General features: G+C 38.1%; 1 protein-coding gene across 4 annotated transcripts in view; it reads left to right on the forward strand.

Moving 5' to 3' along the window:
• The window catches only part of CDKAL1 (CDK5 regulatory subunit associated protein 1 like 1), a 396407-nt gene that overhangs the window by 104712 nt on the left and 271277 nt on the right, over positions 1 to 20418 (forward strand). For all 4 annotated transcript variants that reach the window (XM_040062031.2, XM_040062006.1, XM_040062012.1 and 1 more), the window contains one exon: positions 15632 to 15728. In XM_040062031.2, the coding sequence (XP_039917965.1) occupies positions 15632 to 15728 (97 nt within the window). The remainder of the gene's footprint in view (positions 1 to 15631; positions 15729 to 20418) is intronic.

Raw genomic sequence — 20418 nt, forward strand, 5'->3', positions numbered from 1 at the left:
AGATGAACTTTTTCTATTAGGGCTTACTTACCCATGATAATTTCAAGTGTCGTGTGGTTTTTGTTACAGCAGGTAATTAGAAACTGCTGCTCTGCTGCTTCTCTTTGCTGCAGGTGGTGCTTAAAAATACTTGATACCATGCAGTGGTGTTGGTATTTCTTCTCAAATAATTTACTGTCTTTGGAATATTTTCCAAGCAGCATTTCTTGGATATGTATTGGAAGAAGTTCGGAGGATTTAACCAGTCAGCTTCTCAGGCACATAATTTTTAAGGCAAAAATCAGATTTTTCTTGAAAGCAAATGACTTGTTATATAGTGGAAAACAGCTACGTGACTATCAGTCTATAATTCTGTTAGTTTTGTTATTTACCAAGAGTACTTTTCTTTTTTTTAAACCTTGGACAAACAAGGTTCCTGAAGAGAGAGGTTTTTTTCTGTCCCCAAGTAAAACTATGATGATGGGAATTTCTGAAATTCATACTATAGACCCATACAATTTTACTTTGAGGTTGTTGTTTTACTGAATTTCCTAAGATCTTCACTGTTTTCACCCTGTTATCATAGCTAACTGGGTGATTTTCAATAAAACTGGGAAGCTCTCTTTCCCTCCTGCTACCACTTCCAAGGAGTCCTTGACAATAATAACTTGTATGTCACCCTTCCAGGAAGTCTGTTTGTAAGCAAAGATGTGTCTTGCTCCCCCGCGATGATTAGCTTTTACTGGGAATGCGAACAAACTGGTTTTGCTATTTTTATACGCAACAGATGGGTAACTTCTTCGGGAGCGAGATTTGCTTGACAAATAGAAGTTCAGTGTTACAAGGTATCTTCCAGCGCAGCTATTTGTCCCTCTGACCTGTTTGGACTATTCATCTGGTTCCTGAACTGAATAGTGGTTTTCAGAAAACTTAAAACATCACATTTAATTATGCCTGTATTTTTACCACAAACACTTTTCTACCTAGAAGAAGGTGATAGCTATATTTGAACTGTGTCAGGTGAAGATGAAATCATAAATGGATTTCAAATGGATGGATTGAGAAGGATTAGGGATTTTACGAAGTTGATTATCTTTAGTGGGATTATCTCAGTGAATAATGTGTTTGTCATTTGGAAAGAAATAAAGATGGCAGTAAAACAGTCAGAGAAGAAAAATTTAGACTACAGTGAGATGTATGTGAGAACTGTTCCTTAGGTAGTCCACAATTCTGTAATCAAGAAGAGTAAGGAATGTGGAATAGAGGTCTTATTGGGTGACGTTAAGGCAGCTTTTTTAGATACTCACAAGAAAGTGGAAAAAAGTTACAAGATGAAGGGTAAAAAACATAGAATTTTGGCAGAGACACTAATGTTTTTAAGGGAATATATATGGTGGAGAGCTCTAGGAATAAGTGAAAGGCTATGTGCATTAGAGCTAAGAAGAGAGAGCCTACCAATTTTGAAGTGGCATTAAAGGATGTATATTTATTATATATCTTTAGTATTTCTTGTACAAATTTATACAAAGCATGTAAGTACTACCTTTTAAAAATGCCATTGGCTGTGGTAATAATTGATGGATGTGAAATTGAATAAGTGTCACAATGCTGAGAAAGTTCCATTAGACCAGGGCCATGCTAATATTGGAATAATAATAAAAGAAACAATAACAACAGGAAGGCAAGATGCTCCACACTGTTGATGTACTCATAAGCTCTTTTTGTCCTAGAGAGATCTGTAAGCTAAGCAAAAGATAGGAGAACATTATTTATAGACCATAGAGAAAACTATTGTTGATAACCATGGAAGAAGCATCTGATGTTGCTTGGGCTTGCACAGGACTGCCAGTCTCGTATTTGTGCTCTTTCTGGGATATTGGCTGATGATCATGGGGCAAGTGGAGTGCTGCATTTATAGAAGGAAGGGTGTGTGCAGCTGAAGAGTCTGAGAAGAACAGGAGAGAAAAGCCTGGTTTTCCAACAGCTCCCAAGAACTTTCTGTGGTAAAACTAGGAATTGAAGTGTGTGTTTTATAACACACGCTTGGATAAATTCTGGAAGATGATAGCTGGATAGACACTGACTGTAGTGTAGTAGACTATAACCTCAGCAGTGGTTTCTCTAAATTAGCATTCTTTGACTTCTTTTTGTAGTAACAGTCAGCAAATACGGTTTTCAGGAAAACATTGAAAACATTGGCACCTTGAACTGTTCCTTTCAATTTATGCATCCATTTTATTATGTCCAGTTTTGCAATAAATAAATAAATAAATATATAGGGCAGTATTAAATGAAGTAAATGTGTTGCAGATTCTCTAATACCAGGATGCAGAATACCAAGAGGGAGAATGGTTGGTAACATATTAATTAAACTGTATGTAAGTTGAAAATATGGAGAGTATCATTGTCCATTCTGATATCAAAAGTCAAGTGCCCATTTTTTGAATACAGAACATGAAATTAAGGAGTTGGCTTGTTAAAACTTTGGACTTTTGAGAGTTATGAGCAAACTTTCAGAGCTTGAGCAGTCCTGTTGAATGTTGTAACTCATTGTGCACACCACACGTGCTCTGGTTTTGTGCCTTAAAATTGATAAAGCCAATGTATGAATATTTAAAAATATTTATCTGTGCTTTCTCCTGGGTTACTTTTTAAAGCAGAAGTTGTTAGAGGCATGGTTTGAGAGAAGTTTGCTGCAGCAAATAATTCTTGGTGTCTGCGTTTTCTAATTCGGTATCTCTATTATTGACAGTGTGATTTTCTGGTACTGATGACATTTCGAACTGGATGATTACACAGTTTATCCATCTCAGTGTTATTTAAAATCAACTTTTTCCATAGAGCAGGATAAATATAGTCATACTATATCTCTTTCAGCTAACCTTGCTTTATTTGAAGGGTCTTTTCTGGGCCTGCCTAATTCCCATCAGAGGGAAGACACTCTTGCATGGAACATCTGGTAGCTTTTTCAGAAAGTGGCAAATATTGGCAGAAATAAATTGATATATATTGTGAATGGAGGCGGAAAGTAAGAGCAATTTTTGGCACGCTCATGGGAGTAGGGAGGGAGAATGTAGCTGTAACAACATTTTAAGGAGAGTGCATGGGGAATGAGTGTAGGCTCTCAAGTCTTCTGAAAGTCATCAGAGTGGATCTGGCCTTCACTTGACCCATGATCAGGACACAAAACAGGGTAGAAGCTTTAATTTGAGGAAAAGAACAAAACAAAAGACAAGTGAGCAGTTCAGCACTGTTTAACTCTATGTAGAGGGCATTATTAAACCAGGTTAGGAGCCTAAGATATTTGCTTCTTGCTGTTTTACATTGTTAAATCTAAGAAACCATAAAAAAATCAGGTTCAGCTGCTGTTATAATAGCAATGTAGAACTTACCTTTTTACTTCTGTAATTCTGTAGTGTATTTTGATGTACAAGTGTGCTGTAAGCTCATGTGTCCTGTCCCTCACTCAAGAATTAAGCTGCCTTCTGCTGATACAGGCAGGCCTATATCTTTCACATATGGCCTTTTCTATCATCTTAAATAAGGTTAACACACACTTCACTCCCCTGAGTTCTAGGGAAACCTGGAGTGTGTTGTCTGATCCAAGAGATGTGAAAAGTCGATGAATGGGGCACAGACTTTAAAAAGTGTTTCAGGGAGTGCAGTGCTCAATTTCCTAATCTGAGTTTTATTCAAAAGTTCTGCCTTCCTCTGGCACCTGTTTTGAAGATGAACTTCTGCTTGCTGACAGGTGAAGGTCTTGTGTGCAGACTATTCAGAAAAAAAGGCTCAAGTGCCTATTTAATACTTGGAATCTTTGTATAGAGGCTGTGGTAGAAAAAAAAATCATTATGTTTATTAATGAAGTAGTATTTCAAAGAAAAAATACTATACGCTTAGTGCCATCAGAGTCTGAAAAATATCCTTGAGTTGCTAGAAAAATTTGGAAGAAAGACATGAGAAATCTTTTAGAGCAAATTTCAAAGGCATAAGTTGTGCAGTTAGCATTTCTTCCACCCTCTCAAATTCTGCAGTGTTTGGGAGCCCTAGAACAGAATTTCTTTGAAATTGCTGGTGGGAGCAGAGGGATTTCTTTTCTGGAGTTTCAGAACAGGATGACAATTTCCAGTGAGATTCAGTAGAATTTTGAGCTAAGTGAGCTTGATGCAGAGTCCTGCATTATTTAGTATCATTTCCTGGTGTGAGATGTCTTGAAGTCTTCAGAGGTGCATGTTGTGTAAAAAATAGAAATTAATTAAAAATATGAAGTGGTTGCATAGGAAATGTTGCTTAAGCAATTCACATTTCTTGGAGGTATTTAAAGGTTGATATAATCATTGTTATGAACAGTTTATATGTTACAGAGAAAGTTGAATGTTACAACTTTAATATGAATTTACTGTGTGTCTGAAGTCCAGGGAAGGAGCTTTAATGAGGAGGGCCTTTTCCAGTAGAGCTTTAATACAAAGATGAATCCATTGCACAAGGACAGTCTGTGAGCCCCACAAACATGCAGCTGGAGTCTGCCTGCATTTCCCATTCTCAGCTGTGGGTGATCATGCATCAGACACAAGACCAAGGAAAAGGCTAGAGATGGTTGCAGAAGCTTTGTAAAGCACCTAGCTCATTTTGCCTAGGACTTGCAAAGTAACCTTTAAAAATTACTCATTACTCTTCTGATCGATTATTAGCTCTGAAGTGATCAATAACACACTGTATTGAGGCCTTTGTCCTGACCTTCCTGATTACTGGGATGGGTGACAAAGCTGTGAAATCCTGGTGAAGTGTTAGATGTGATTTACTGTGCTCAGAGAGTTACTGCTGCTGGTTATATACTGTATACGTAGTGCTGTGCAGGGTTAGAGTCTGTTTATTCTTCAAAAATAGAATATTCCATCTACTTGCAGGTCAAGGAGCACTGTAAAGATGGTGGTATGAATCTGATAGAATTAAATTTTGTGGAAAATTTAGAGAAGGGGGAAAAAGGAAACCGAGCTTTGAGAATAAAGTAGCTGTTGTCACATGCAAATATTTATGTTCACTCACACACAGGGAATGACGCAGATTATGCTGAGTTGGAAGAGACCCATAAGGATCATCAAATCCAGCTCCCAGCCCTGCACAGCACCATCCCCAAGAATCACACCATGTGTCCAAGAATATTGTCCAAATGCTCCTTGAACTCTTTCAGGCTTGGTGCTGTATTCAATCCACATTGGATTGCTGTCTGTTAGAAATTAAAAGTTTTGTTTCTAGAATTCTTGCAGTGTTCTGACCTTTTGGATATGCATGTGACATAAAACTTACATGAACCCATACATTTATTACTATACCTATAAAATGCCTGGTGGTGTATTAATCTTCCAGAAGATCATCTATTGTGAAAACTACTAGAATGATATCTTGGTTATTTTAGGAAACATTCTTAGGCAAGCTAATATGCTTAGAGAAATTATCCCTTCAGCTCTGACAGAAGTTACAATTTTTAGCTCTCTAAATAATACATTTTGAACTAGATTGAGATGTCTAAACTGGTGGTTTCTCAGAGATATTTCTAGGACTTGTCTTTTTCTCTTCTTCCTCTCAGCAACCACCCAGGAAATGTTTTCCCAGCCACAGACATCAAAAAGCCTAAACCAGAATGGAAGGAGACATGCTGCATAAATTGTAAGCAAGGAGCAGATGTAGCTACTCTGATCAGTCCCACCTCACAGTGGGAGTCCACTAAACCCATCTTACGCTGCTTGGTGCACTTTTGAGCTTCCACCTTTCTAACAGCATCTTCTCCCCTTAAGCATCAGTGACAACAACTGAGTGGAGATTTTTTCCCAGCTATATAGGAAAAGTAAAGTGCAGTTGTCATTCCAGTCACCCTTGATATTGTAGTTAAAAATGCCTGAATAAAAAGAGACAAAACATTTTTTTTCAGAAGCAGGATTACACTTTTGAATCTATATATGTAACCACAGACTCAAAGCTTCAGTCTCTGAAGGAAATAAAATAGTAATATCTCTTCCATTTGTATTGTAGTGTGTGGTGCAAAGCCCTTCTAAAGCATAAAGTTAAAACAGTGTAGAAGTCTGTTGCTTTCAGGGATTGTGATTAATTTCTGTGAGTACAGAAACCACTAAGATGTTTTAGCAATACGAAAACCATACAAATAAATTGTGTGTCAAAATGTAGTCCATGGAGAATTGTTTGGATCTTTACCGTTCTTTCAGGTGTGCTGTGAAACAATGAGAAGTTAGAGATATCAGTGAAGTTGACACCTCTTCAAAATTTACTGAGATAAGGCTGGTGGCTAAGTGGCCTGTTGCAAAGCATGTGGGATGTATGGTGAAGACCCAGAAACATGAACCAACTCTCATGAGTCATTCTCAGTTGTGAATAAGTAAAACATGCAGGATATTGAGAGGAGGCATTATTGCTCTTTACTTGGTGGGACTTCCCCTGGATTGCTGTGTCTTGAGTGTAGCAGAGGCAGCTGAGGGGTATAAGAAGACTGGAGCAGGTCCATTGGAGAACTGCTAAAATGATCAGGCTGTCATGAGTCAGGCATGTAGGAGGCTAGTGGATAATTTCTGTTGCTGTTAGGTGCTGTGATCAGTTCTTATCTATTTTGATTAGGAAGAGCTCGCTGGGCTTTATTGGAAGAATTTAAGGCAAACAAAAATCCAAAGGTTAATCAAAATGTGATACAGTGCAGTTTGGTCAGAATGAAGGTTCCAGTGTTGAGGAGTGAAATCTCTCAAATCTCTCTTAAGTTTTCTGCTCTGTTCTTTGTTGCCTTTTTTTTTTCCCCTGTTTTATCATACTGTATTATAGTCCTTATCTGTTTCATAATTCCTCACAAAAACTAGCCAGGTGGGGCCGCTTGTGTAGCATTTCTGTGAGGGAAAAAGAACATGCAGCTTACTGTTCTGAAAAATTAGTTCATTGAATTTTGTTTCATTTTCTTTGTTGGGTAACTTCTGACAGTCTTCTGTGCACATAAGATGAAAACTACATTTAGTGGCTCCCAAGAAGTTATTTTTGTTTCTTTCATGTAGTAGTTATAGCCACCTGATTTTGTGGGGGGGGGGGGTGGGGAAAGCCTGGATGTTCAGAATTTTGGCTGCTTTTTAGGTCTGTGGTTTTCTTCCTCAGCTGCCCTGGAGGAGTCCAAGAAAAAATGAGTTGGCTGTTAGTTTCTTTGTTATCTTCGATTTTTTTATCAGAATATTTCATGTCAGACACACCTATGGAATTGTGCAGAGGTTTTGTTCTGATGACTTGGTAAAACACTGTTGGTATCATGTACTGCTTGCTCTGTGTGTTTAGTCTATGTAAATTCTGCTTTATTTTTCTGGATTTTCACCATCCTTACCCTATGAAAGAAGATTCCTGTTGTGTTACACTTTGCAAAAGAATCTGGAGAAATACTCATAACAGCTTCTAGAACAAATCTTTAAAAAATTCTGTTAGTGAGAAGCATGCTATACCTCTGGGCAGCAGGGGGGAATGGATTATTTAATTTTCATTCAACACTAATTTCATTTTTTAGTCATTGTATCAGCAGGGTTTTCTATTACAACCACTGGCCATGCATACATGTAACTTGAAGCTTGCCTGTCCTTTGAACCTGAGAGGCAGTGTAGTATTTCACACATTAATTACAATCATTATTCTGTGCCCTAAACCGCACTTCTTTTTTAAGAGATGAATAGAACTAAGAGGGGGGGTAAGATTGGGAAGGTGAAATAGAATAAATTGTCAGTTAACTAACTATAAAGGAGAGATATGCTATAAATACTATGATAGAATATTCTCATTCCTACAGGAATATATGTTAAAAGAACAGAGGAATAGCATAAAAATAGTGTGGTTGATATTAAAGTTCACTATTATGATTTTGATTTTCATTTCTTTAATCTGTCAGAAGTTTAGTGTCACTTTCCAAGTGAATTTATATGATTACCTTTCACTGTTTTTGAGACACGTGTACCTTTTAACATGTAGATACGCAAAAATAAATTCATAACAGGATTAAGTTTTCTCATTTGAAGGGGGAGCATGAAGTCTTCCTTTTTTGAAACAGTAGAAGGAAGTGAAAAGAATTGCACTTAAAGGAGGAAAGAAATGTCAGAAGGCTAAGAGAAAGGACAGAATTAATGCTAGAGCTTTGGAGCTTTTCCTGCTTCTGAAAACTCTCACCATTGTTGCTTAGATTCTTGCTGAAGAAAGGCTAGCATGCAACTGGAGATGTAGAAAGATAGTGAAATATTTTTATAGCCCTACTACAACTTGTCATCTGTGTGCTAAAGGACATGAAGATTCAAGGATGTTCAGAAACTGCTGATTTTTTTTAAAGGCAATTCCAGATTTTGCCACCTGCAGCAGTTCCCTGGTGACCTGGCTTCCAGCAGCCTCTGCTTTTGCAAGACTGAGTGGGCAGAACTTCAGTGTATCTGGTACTCTGTGCCTCAGAGAAGTTGAGGACACACGTGCTGTCAGCAGAGAGCTGAAGATGAGTGCAGAAAGCAGGGAGGAAGAAAAGGAGCTGAGGGGCATAGTAGTGTATCCTACCAACAATGTGCTTGAAACCGAAGCACGTAAACCCCAGATTCGTAGAGTAGCAAAGGCAAATACTTGACTGTTTCATCTCAAGAATGGTGGGAGCCTAAACACTTGGAAAATACTGCAGAAAGAAATTTTCTCACAACGTCCTAGCGAATACCCTCTACAAAGCATGGATGTCACCTGTGTCAGGCAGTGAAGGTTTGTCAGTGTCTAACAAGTCCTGGCAGACTGTGCTGTTCACTTGACAAGAGCTGGGGAAGGTTTGAACCAGCGAGTGGGTGTCTTTGCACCCCCTGAGCAGATTGCCAGGCCCCAGTCTGCTCAACAGGCTTGGGACGACAAATGCTATTTCTAGTATTTTCTGTTACATGACAAGGTCCCTCAGTCTTTTCAATAAACAGAAAAAGGGGAAAAAAAAACCCACAACACCCCCCCCTCCACCCCCCCCAAAAACCACAAACACACCCACACCACCACCACCAAAATAAAAAAAAAAACCACACAAAAACACCCCAAAACCAACAAACCAACAACTTTGCAATTACAAGAAAAAGAAAAAAAAATATATATATCTGTTTTTTAACCAATAAGTAAAAATCTGTCTGCCAGCAGCCAAGATGAAACTTTTTAAGGAGCAGATTGTCATTAATTACACTTTCCTTTTAGGAACAGTTGTAAGGCTGGTAACTTCTAATTATGGGTTTTGCAGATTTGCTTTAAAGTTATGGTATATTGATTTTTAAAAATCTGTTTTCTTAATCATCTGAAGGGCCAGGAACTGGCATGTAACCATTTTTGCCTAGCCTGACCAAAAGATATTCTGGAAGTTTCTCTCTCATGTTGATCAACACAGCCTTGCTTGGGGCTACAAAAATTACTAGCCAGGGCCAAGGTGAGATTGGGGATTTGTTCCTTCATCCCATTCTCCTTCTGAATACATTCTGGTCTGATTTTTCAGTTTGATGAAGTCTTTGAACTATTAATTTGAAAGCCTTTGCGGGAATCAAAAAAACATCATTACCACTAAAATGCTATATTTGTGTGAGTAATGACTAGCCAGGGATAGCTGTTGCATCTTTAATTGCTGCCTATAAAGTCACATTTACAGAAAATTTGAGTAAAACTCAGGCACCGATTTGACTGGGTCTAGAGTTTCAATTCAGATTGCCTTTTGCAGATGAAGCTGCAGTCACTTCACTTGCATTCCAGGTAGTTGGGTGAAAACAAGTTTCCGTTCATTTCAGAAACTTGGGGAGTCATTTGGTACATAGCATGTGAGTCTTGGGGTTATTCTCAGAGCTGACATTTCACTGGCTATAAAAGACTCTCTTAGGGAAGGGTATTTTAATGCTTTTATTTATTAATTTGTGCTTGGAGCATGTCTTTACAACCTCAGTTTGGAGTTTGATGGAGCAAGCATTTTTATCTTTTTGAAATATTTTTAGAGAAGACATGCTTGCTTTTGTCAGGAGGAGGACATGCCACTTATTTTTGTGCTGGAATGTTTGCATGTTACCTGATGGTATTTGCCACAGGAAATGCAATTTGACAAGTTTGGCAGATGCAGCCTGGTTGTGAGACCAGTGACTTGCTAGAGACTGGTCCTCCAAAAGCAGTTCAGTGAACTCCAATAATCAGCATAAGCATCCTCAAATGAACTTTGCATCTTCCCATGCCTCCCGCATAAATTAGGATATTTCTTTGGAGGCTATGGAAGTGCACAAGGAAGCTGACACTAAGCAGACTCTTGAGTAGTTCTGCTCTGATTAATAATGTTGACAGGCTTTCATTAGGTTTTCCACAAGCCCTTGTCTATGGGGCTGTCCCTGACTTTGAAAGCAGAACACTTACAAGTTTCTAATATCCTTTTTACTCCTTACTCACCCACTCTCTGCTCAGCATATTGTGACCTCAAAGGTTTCATGAGACTTGTTAAGCTCACCAGAGATAAAACAAGGAGTTCCCGTGTCCTTCTCTTTTTTTGTTTCCTTCCCAAGAGCTTTCGTTTTCCCTGTGTTTTGGTTCTGCTGCATTCCTAACTGAGCTAATTTAATGGAACAAAATGGTTAACCAACCCCCCCCCCCCAATAAATTTCTCCTATATTGGTGAGTTAAATGGGGCTGTGGAGCAGAGGGGGAGTGATACCAGATGGCCAGAAGTGAGAAAGAGGGGGCGTTGAAGCTGGAGAAAGGTAAGAGCAACAACAGCAGACAAAGTGGATGGGAAGCGAGCCTTTGGGTACTAATGAGATATTATGTTAGCTTGAAGCGTGTAAAGCCATGGTTCAATTTACTATTTGTAATTTTTCAAACAGAAAATAGCTGTGATTTTGTGGATTTTCAGGAATGTATTCCAAATGCTATATAGGCGCCATCTTTTCATTCCATGGATGTTGTGCTCTCTTTAAAACTTGTGGCTTTCAGCTGATTAGTTCAGCAGATGACAGAGTTGGAAGATCTTTCACATATCTGCATCTTCAGCCAAATAGTGTTTCTTTTTCCCCAGAGACATCACAACACCATGTCTACAGCCTGGGAAGCAGTATCTCCTGAATTTTACTTTTTACAGCCATTGGCAGCCTGATCTCATCATATACCAGCTGATACTGTATTTAGCTAGAGCTGCTGTAGCAGAACATTTTCATGTATACTAACATTTCTTTGGGCACTTCAAGGCACAGAGCTCCCATTTGTTTATGGCTTCACACCTTTCTAAAACACCTGATAGGGACTGTTGTGGATTTTGTGTAATAGGAGACGATGAGAATGGTATGAATAGACTACAATGATGCACTGCACAATTCAGCTTAAGTATACACATCTTATGGGGAAATTGGCACATTTGTTCAGGTACAACAATGAGGAGGTGAGTGCTGCATTTGGTGGAATAGCTCATGGATGGTCAGTTGTCATCTGCCTAGTAGGATTCGGGTTGAAATAATTACTTTTTCATGTCAGATAACAAAGTTCCTTCTTTTGTACTTTAGCTGTAGAAATAGTTCTTATTGTATGAACATTTTGCAAGTGCTATTGATTAAAAGCTGAAGAAGCTCACTGTAAAGCACCTTCCCCCTTAATTTCTTGCTTTTGTTTAAAAATTCCTCTCTTGCTTCTTCTCTTACTTGTATTTGACTGTTACTTGGTCCTGCTTCAGGCAACCTGCTCATTGTTTATACACGTCTTCATTATTTAATTCCACCAACAACAGGTTTTGGAGGAAAAAATGTGGGGTTTGCAGGAAAAATGCTTGGTTTCACAGATCTGGTACTAGAGCAGTCTGTTACAAATTGCATGTTTCATGCTGACAAGTCTGTAGTTTATCAGCTTTCCTCCCTGCAGACCAGACTGCTTTTTATTTCAGAGGCCTGTTAAGCCTTCCTGTGCAGCTGGGATCCCTTGGTGGGGCGTAGTGGTGGCTCCCTGAAAGCCAGGAGTTCCTTAAGAGTTCACAGCTTACAAAAATCCAGTGGGCAGCTCTGCTTATGGAAAGGGAAATGAGCAGGCAAGCAGTGGTGATCTGGCTTCTCTTGTCTCAAGCAAAGAGCAAGTCAGCAATTACTTTCAATATCACAGTTTGTCTTCTGTTGAATGTGGCCCATCCTCTCTGCTTTCACTTTTTTGTTGCCTTCCTTAGATTTGAACCACAGGAAAATGTCCTTTACTTTCTTCTTTTGGTGGTTCCACCCGAGTATCTGTGTGAGTCATGAAAAAGTAGAACAGCTTCCTGTGCTGGCTGCCATGGTATCCAACAGTGTTGCTATACACACAGCGCTGATAAAGCAGATGCTTATGGGGAGCTTTTTTGGAGGCTGGAAGGTGCTTCTTTGTCTTTGTTGTATTACTGACTAAATTTTCTTGGAGCTTAAACAAAAAAAAAAATTGGAGGAACCGTGCAAGAAATTATATAGAATTGTAAGAAAAGGTTTGGGAAAGTTCCTAACATAAATAAAAGTGCACATGAGCAAGGCAGAAATTCTCCAGTTACATTCTCAAATTTGCTTTTTAAAGGCAGAATACATGGAACATATTTCATTATCTCTGCAACAGAGTGTAAGTCTTGTGATCTTGTATGAGTCCTCTGCTGTATGCAGCACTTCATGCCCCCGTTGTTTCCAATGTGTTTTTTGTTCCTCACCCATTTGTTTCAGTAGGAAGTAGCTTGAATAATTCCTTTCTAAAAAAAAAAAAAAAAAAAAAAAAAAAAAAAAAAAAAATGCTCTAATTAAATTCCTATTCAGATGTATATCTTACAAGTAACTTTTAGTAAAGAGTAGTTCTAGAAGATGTTTCATGAGTCAATTAAATTGAAAGTTCAAGGTAAAGTTCAGGTAACTTAATAATATAAAGGGTTCTAAAAGAGAAGATGTATTTATTCATGCCACCTACTAGATTCCATGAGGTATTATTCTCCTTACTATTCATGTTTTTGAAGAATAAAGGCTCTTCTAGTACAGTTCTCATGCTAACTAGATTTCTGAAGAATAATTTTTGCAGTCTTTTGTTAATATGAGTAGGGCTCATTAAACAATATTAAAAGGAGGTGACAATATAGTGCTGCAATGCATATTTTATTAAGTGGTTTCTTGAAAACAAGTCAAAAAAACCCCTTACAATGGCTTTTCATTTATGGTGGGTTTTATGTATTGTGTGGTATATTATGAAGGTGATGAAAATTGGCTAAAATTTAGTTCTGGCATTTCCACTTAATTGCATTTTAAAGAAAAAAAATCTCAGTGTACAAAATTCTTTACTCTGTAGAGACCTGTACAACTTCTTAAAAGTGAAATGAAGACAATGCTTATTATGAGGAATATTCATTTTAAATTTTTCTCCCCTAGCTCTAGTTATAGTCCCAGAAGATATGGCAAAATGTTAAAGCTGTGAAATAACATTAAAATGCCATTTAATGTGTCAAGGGAAACTTTGTTTATTTTTTTTTCTCAGATAAAAAGATGTGAATAAAAGCTTTTTCTTCTGTAGTGCTCACAGGTTTTCAAGTAGATGGAGCGGGCTGTTGCTTGCAGCAGATTATACCAGATGCCTGGTTGCCTAGGGATGTGTGCTTTGTTTGCTGGAGACAGGGTTTATTGTCTTGCCTCCAGGCATTAGGTTGAGTCTGTTAGATTATATAAGAAGTGATTTTTATCCTTTGAGTTAGTGGAGTGTCACATGGTGCTGTGTGACATTTTTAAGTAATGCATGAACTATGATTTTTAGTTTCTTATTTTTTCTTGGCTGTGTAGTAGGTAGCCTCTCTTGAAATTTTGCAAAACCCTTAAATACCACTGTAAGAAAAGAGGGATTGCAGGTTTTGGAGACATGTTTCTATGTTCTGTGCCTAAGAAATATACTAAATTAGCATTTTATCATAGTTCTGTACACACAGAAATATTATCAAGGAAGAGATTAAAAGATTTACGTTTATATTATACACTTAGTGTGCAAGTAGAGGACCAACAAGGTTCTGTATGATGAATGTCTGAACATTTCCTGAAAGTCCCACAAAAAAAAAATATTTTATAGACATTTGCTGCATTTATATTGGATATGAAGTAACAGTCATAATCTATTTTCTTGTTATTTCTCACTTGAGCTTGTTTCCTTCCTTTAAAATGCCTCGTTTTAATGCAGCAGCCAACTCAACGTATTTGGCAAAATGGCCTGTGATCACCTTTATTATTACAATTTGTGTGTTATTATGAGCTTTCATTTAAGCTGTAAATTGTAAGTAGATTTGTCTGTATTACAAGTGTGAGGTGAAAATTCTGAGCAGGGAAACTGTCTGTGGTACTACTCTGGGTTGGTTTGGGGTTTTTTGTTAAAATTGTCCTTGCTGGAGATCGACAGATGCTCATTGGGCATCCATGTGCTTGTTGAACATCACTTCCTTTAGTGCGTTCATCTTGGAGACAGCTCAAGCAAGCTGAAGAGTATAAAATTGTCTAAGTACCTGTATATTGTGGATATTTTTCCTGAAAAGTGTTGTGACATGTCTTAGCCTATTCCAACATAACACTACATAAACACTACATCAATTCATACATTGCTGGAGAAAAGATTCCAGGTTCCAGTTTGACAGAAGCTTTCCAGGAGGTCGTGATACAACATGCAACTATAAAAGATCATTCTTGGAGCAACCTATAATATGTTAGACCCAGCAAATCTCCTAAAATTATTGAGCACTTCCCTTCTTTCATGTTTGGCACATTGTAATGCAGTTGTTGTGTTGGGTTAATGTACTAATGGATGATCTACAAAGTTTAATGAACATTGGCAGGTTTTTCATCTCACTGTGTTGCGTGCAGCCACTCGTTCTGCGCAGGCCTTCCATTAGTTCTGAGACTTGGTGCTGGCTTGATACTCACTGTTCAAAGTGAGTAAAAATGTTACTAATTAAATGAACAGTGTTAACCATTTAATCTTACTGTTTTGATTTCCTGCTTGATGCTAAGGTAGCATTAAAGCTAAGGAATTATGTAAGGTAATATCCAGACAAATGTTTTTCTGCCAGAGGCAAGTACTTAAATCTTCAAAGTGCTCAATGGGCTTTAATACTTCAACATTTTAAAGTAACTGCATGTTTCAAGGTAAATAAATGTTTTAAGTAAAGATCAGAAGAGTAATGTAACTGGTCAGTTCTGACTGGTACTACATAAATGTGTCTGTCCTGAGCTAGGGGTTCCTGCCTGCATCCTGTCCTCTGTCCCTTGCATTCTGTGTAACTTCTTGTATTGAGGTTAATTACTCTGTCCCATCTTTCTTGACCAGTTTCTCTTCTACTGTTTTGGCAAATAAAGTTAAGTGGACTTCATTAGGGCTTTCAAGGTTGTGTTTCTGTCCAAGATAAGAAGTGGTCATGGTCTCTGTACATACTCCCCAAACAGAACCAGGTGTGCTGTAACTTCATATGGGGTTCTTTTTGGTGTGTTGTTTTGTCTGGTTTTTGAGGTTCAAACACACACAAGTTGCTTCTGATTTGGCGAGGTTTTCATTGTGATTGCTTTCTGTTGTCACATGCAAGATATGATATTGTTGAAGTTGAAAATGATAATTAAAAAAAAAAAATATTGACACACTGTTTGTCCTTCTTTAGGAAAGCCCAAGAAGGGAAGAAGAAAGTTGTTCTAGCAGGCTGTGTACCACAAGCCCAACCTCGGCAGGAGTACCTGAAAGGCTTGAGTATTATAGGGGTATGTATGTTTAGATATCAAAGGTTTTCATAAATGTTTTCAATAGGTCAGTGTCAATATCTAGACTCTGTTGCCTTTGTCTTGGAAAAAACAGCAGAGAAGCTTTCTGCCATGTCCCCCTTTTGTTCATATTTTTTGCATTATACAACACTAAAAGCTTCCTTCTGTCAAGGGTGATTTGATTTGGCTGTGGCATGAGGGGAGAAAGAAAAGGATGCTGTTGCTGGAGCTGATTTCTGGTGCTCTTTGAAGCCTGAAAATTTACAGGTTTGATCTAGGATGAAGGCATCAGTTACCATATTCTTAAAAACATCACTGTTTATTTGCTCTAAGGCAAGTCTAAAGACCTTTGTTAAAATCAGTAGAGGAAGTGTAGGGGACTAGAGTGTATGAATTACCCAAACACAGCTGAGGGTTTGGTGGTTGTTTTTTTACTTCACGCTATTAAGCAGAATGGAAAATGTTAATGATTTTTTTGTTTGTAAATTTGAGGCAGTCTGAAGAGTTAAATCCACTTGTGACTGACTTGTTAAAAGTTACCAAGCTTTACCTTGAAAATGAAACCACAGAGCCTTGACTTGAGTAATGAAGTGCTTTCAGTATTCTTTGGGATGTGGTACTACTGTATAAATGAATCACCTCTGGAAAAGAAAAAAAGTAAAATGAGTAAATGGATTTCCTCTTTGCTCAGAGGCCACATAGTTATTGATCCATAATTGGTTGTTATAACAAGTATAATAATACCTACACATATGTAGACAGGGGGCAAAAAAAATGAGCAAGTCACTATCCTTTGACCAAGACTGTAATTTGATGTTTCAGTTTTGAGGAATTTAACATATTAAAATTGGGAAGTTTGATTTTTTTTTTTTCAACATTTTCCCCCCCTATTTAAAAAAAAAATTCTTTTAGTTTATGTATAGTTTCTGAAAATTAACCTCTTCTCATCATCTTCATTTCAGTGCTTAGAATCAATGTTTAATGAAAAATATTAATAGTTTTGAATTTTTTACAGAAATATTTCTTTCAGGAGATGAATTAGGTGTTGATGCAGTGTTCCCAAGTACTTTGTAACTGGACCTGAAAATACTGAGATGTAGTCCCTGCAATAAGGGCACTGTGCTCTAGTTGTCATTGCTATGGTAAAATTTACTGTGCTTTAAATAAGAGATCCCTCAGCTCAGAAAGGTCTTAAACTTGAGGCAAAGCTATTAACAAAAAGCTAAGAGCACATATTGTCCATGTTTTCTGTTTGTATGTTTAAGATTTTCTTCCCATTTTACAAAGAATGTGTGTGAGAGGGTGACTGTATTTGAAGGACAAGACTTGTTATCTTACTATTGCAAAATATTTTTGAAAGGCAGTTTTTGCAGAATTGAGAAATAGAAAATGTTCTGTTGGCAATAGGATATTGATTTTACTTAAAATTTTAATCATTAAGGGTACAGTTTTGGAAAACTTTCTCTAATACCAGGCTGTTCTTGTCTTCAACTTGGCTGAGAGACACAGTTGATTTATTGTTGCTTATATAATTTCTGCTATTTTCTCCCCCCCTCCGCCTCTTTTTCAATATTTATTTAAAAGGACCGTGTTGTCTGAGGATGTGTTTATTTACCAGCCATTATAACTCCCTTGGAGTGGTTTTCTAAAGGCAGTGTGTCAGAGGCTCTTCTGCTCCTCTTGTTAGGATGGAGGAGGAAGTTGTGTTATAACTACCAGAGAAATTCTAGTATATCAGAGCTTGTTTTGATCTGCATTTGAAAAATACAGGACTGAACTTCCACTGTTCTTTATTTATTGCCTGATTTGGGAAGAAGGAAAGGAAGGACAACTTCATATCCTTCTTACCATTTGTGACGTTACTGTGCTTTTGTGTTCCTTTAAAGTAATTGCTACTTTATAAACATCATGTGGGTTGAGGCGTTTCCACAGGCTGCGTGTAAGGCAAACCATAATGTCACATGGCAAGGTGAAGGAGCTCTTTTCTGGAACAGGAAGATTCTTGGCAGTAATAAACCTGCCAAGGGTGTAAAGTATGAGGCACATAATGATGCATTACAGAGGTTCACAGCCAGTTACCCTCAGGTGGTTTCCAAAACTTGCTCCTTTGTGTTTGTGGTGTACTCACTTCAAACTCAAGTGCATGTACAGTGCCCAAAGAAACATCAGCTCTCCTATGTAGGGTCATCCTTCACTTCTCATTTTTAGTTGCCAAAAAGTAGCATGTGTGACTGTGCCGATTGTTTTGAGAGGATTATAGGGGAAGGAGAAGGAGGCACAAGGGGGAATGAAAGATTTAGCTGGCAGGTTATGTTGTGGGACTCCTGAATGGATGTAGGTAATTGTAGTGTTTCCTCACTTCCTGAGCTGCATACAAGAACATGCAAACCCCTTGTTCCCAGTGATAGTTCAGCCACTGGAAAGGGATATTTTATTTCATTCACATTTTCTGGAGTTTTAAGGTGCTTGATCTCCAAATGATGCTATGTGTTGGAACCCCTGGTCAGGTTGCTGAGGGTTTATAGCTTGTGGGAGTCTTTGCAAGGCCCATGTATCTGTACTTTGAAATCATCAGACTTTAAGTATGGGGCCTAATCCACATATGTATTCCATTAAAGGCATAGAAGAGCTCTGCAGGTGCGTGAATCCTGAATAAGAACTCCAGTTCTCCTTCCTTCTCTGTCTTTCCCAGTGTAACATCTAGCATCAGAAACCTCTCGCCTTCTGCCATACACCCATCACCAGGGGAAGAGTTTCAGCCTATTTTTTCATCTGCAGAAACACACACAACCGATCCAGTGTTGCTGCTCTAGATGGCTGTAACCCCCCCTCTTCCTGCTGCTCCCTGAGTCAGAAGGTGCAGGACCTGTGCATGGTAGGGTACTGCAGGCTCTTTGGCCAAGGTGAGCCTGAAGCCACTGCTTCCAGGAGAAATATATAGCCATGAAAAGCCCTCTGCTAAGGCTCTTTGCATTCTCCTGACTTCCAACTAACCCTTTCCCCTGGCTGTTCTACTGTGTAAGGCAAGCTTTAGGTAATTGTCTTTTCATATCCAGTTTGAAACTGTGGAATGTGATTAGTGGGAGTGCTGAATACTCCCAGCAGCAGCACGTAACACTAGGAGCACTGCTATAAAATAGGTGGTGCAGCATAAAAATGATAAGTGCATTGCAAAAACCAGGCACTTTATTTCTCAAGCTCTACATCTGTAATTGTATACACTTTTAAGTTTAATGTACCTTATTCCTTCATTTGTAAAATGCTCCAGTGAGTGGAGCTTTAGCAGTGCCATTGTAAAGGGAAATCACTGGAACTGCACCAAGATGCCAAGTGTCCCTACATCCCTACTGCATTGGCCTCATAAGTGAGGAAGGTATGTTGTATGGTATTTTGGTGGTTCAGTTAATAAAAGTTTCAATGATGTCTGCAAAACAGCGATAGTGATACTTGCCTACCTTGCAGTGTTTATAGGGCCAGACTTCATTCAAGATTGAGAGCCTGTTTCTGCGCTTAAAACAGAGCCTTGCATAAATGCAAATATCCAATATGTACTTCATGAAAATCAAATTTGATCCAATTTTACTCTGAATTATTTGAATTAGCAGAACTTCTTGGGAAGCATGCTAAAAACCTGGGAACAGGTGGACACTGTTCTTCTGTAACTTATGGCTAAGAATTATTTCATGTAAGTCTTAGCTGGTTGGCGTTGGCTTTTGAATTCTCATGTTGATATTCAGATAGGACACTTAAACCTGGAAAGACAGAAATGAGTGTCAGTTAAATTCCTGCTTTTAAACTGAAAATTGGATGTGCAAATAAAAAATGTTCATTTCTACAGCAGTGATGTACTATAAATCAAAGGGTGTAGCAATTAATTTAGATAAGAATTACCCTTCAGCTGTGTTAGTGTTTAGCAATGAAAATCAGTTGTGCTTCTCTGGGATAGTCGCCTTCCCCTTAAAGTATGTGTAGATCTTCCTCTCAGAATACATTCCCAACCCAGAGTAATGCCCATTACCATGGTCAGTATTGTCAGCAAAGGTTTTAAACAGAGATGTTATCCCTCTGAAGCCAGGGTGGCTAGTCACATGCCTTTTGAAGTTATGTATTAAGCCCTAGATTTATCTTGCCTGAGTGCTGTAATTTGAGAGTCTGTTTTTCTCAGCTCTTTTTATGGTCAATGAAGATAATTATCTCTAAAATAATTTAGATTTTTAGAAGACCTGAAGTGCCTTTTGAAGCCATGTATTTCCCTTTTACTGGCTTTAGAGAGGGGATAGGCTGAGTAGTCTTCTAAATCCAGAATTTGGCAGAGATCCCTAAACAAGGTTAGATGAAACTAAGAGTGGTGGAGTTAAAATCTTCAGGATTATAAATAGCATGTTCTAATTACCTAATTTAGATTATTTTACCTATGTTATGACCATTTTGTTTCTTAACAATGTCAATGAGAATCAATGTGTAGGGTTTTTCCTAGATGAGAAAAAAGATTGTTTTATTTCATGTATAGATATAAATATGTATGCTCACTCCCAGGGTGTTCATATTGGATCTTAGGAAAATTTTCTTTATGTAAATGGTGGTCATGCATTGGACCAGACTACTCAAGGAAATGGTTGAGTCACCATCCCTGGAGTTAATTAAAAGTCATGTAGATGTGGTGCTCAGGGATATGGTTTAGTGGGGGGCT

Source organism: Hirundo rustica, chromosome 1 (assembly GCF_015227805.2).
Source record: "Hirundo rustica isolate bHirRus1 chromosome 1, bHirRus1.pri.v3, whole genome shotgun sequence".
NCBI classification, from domain to species: Eukaryota; Metazoa; Chordata; class Aves; order Passeriformes; family Hirundinidae; genus Hirundo; species Hirundo rustica.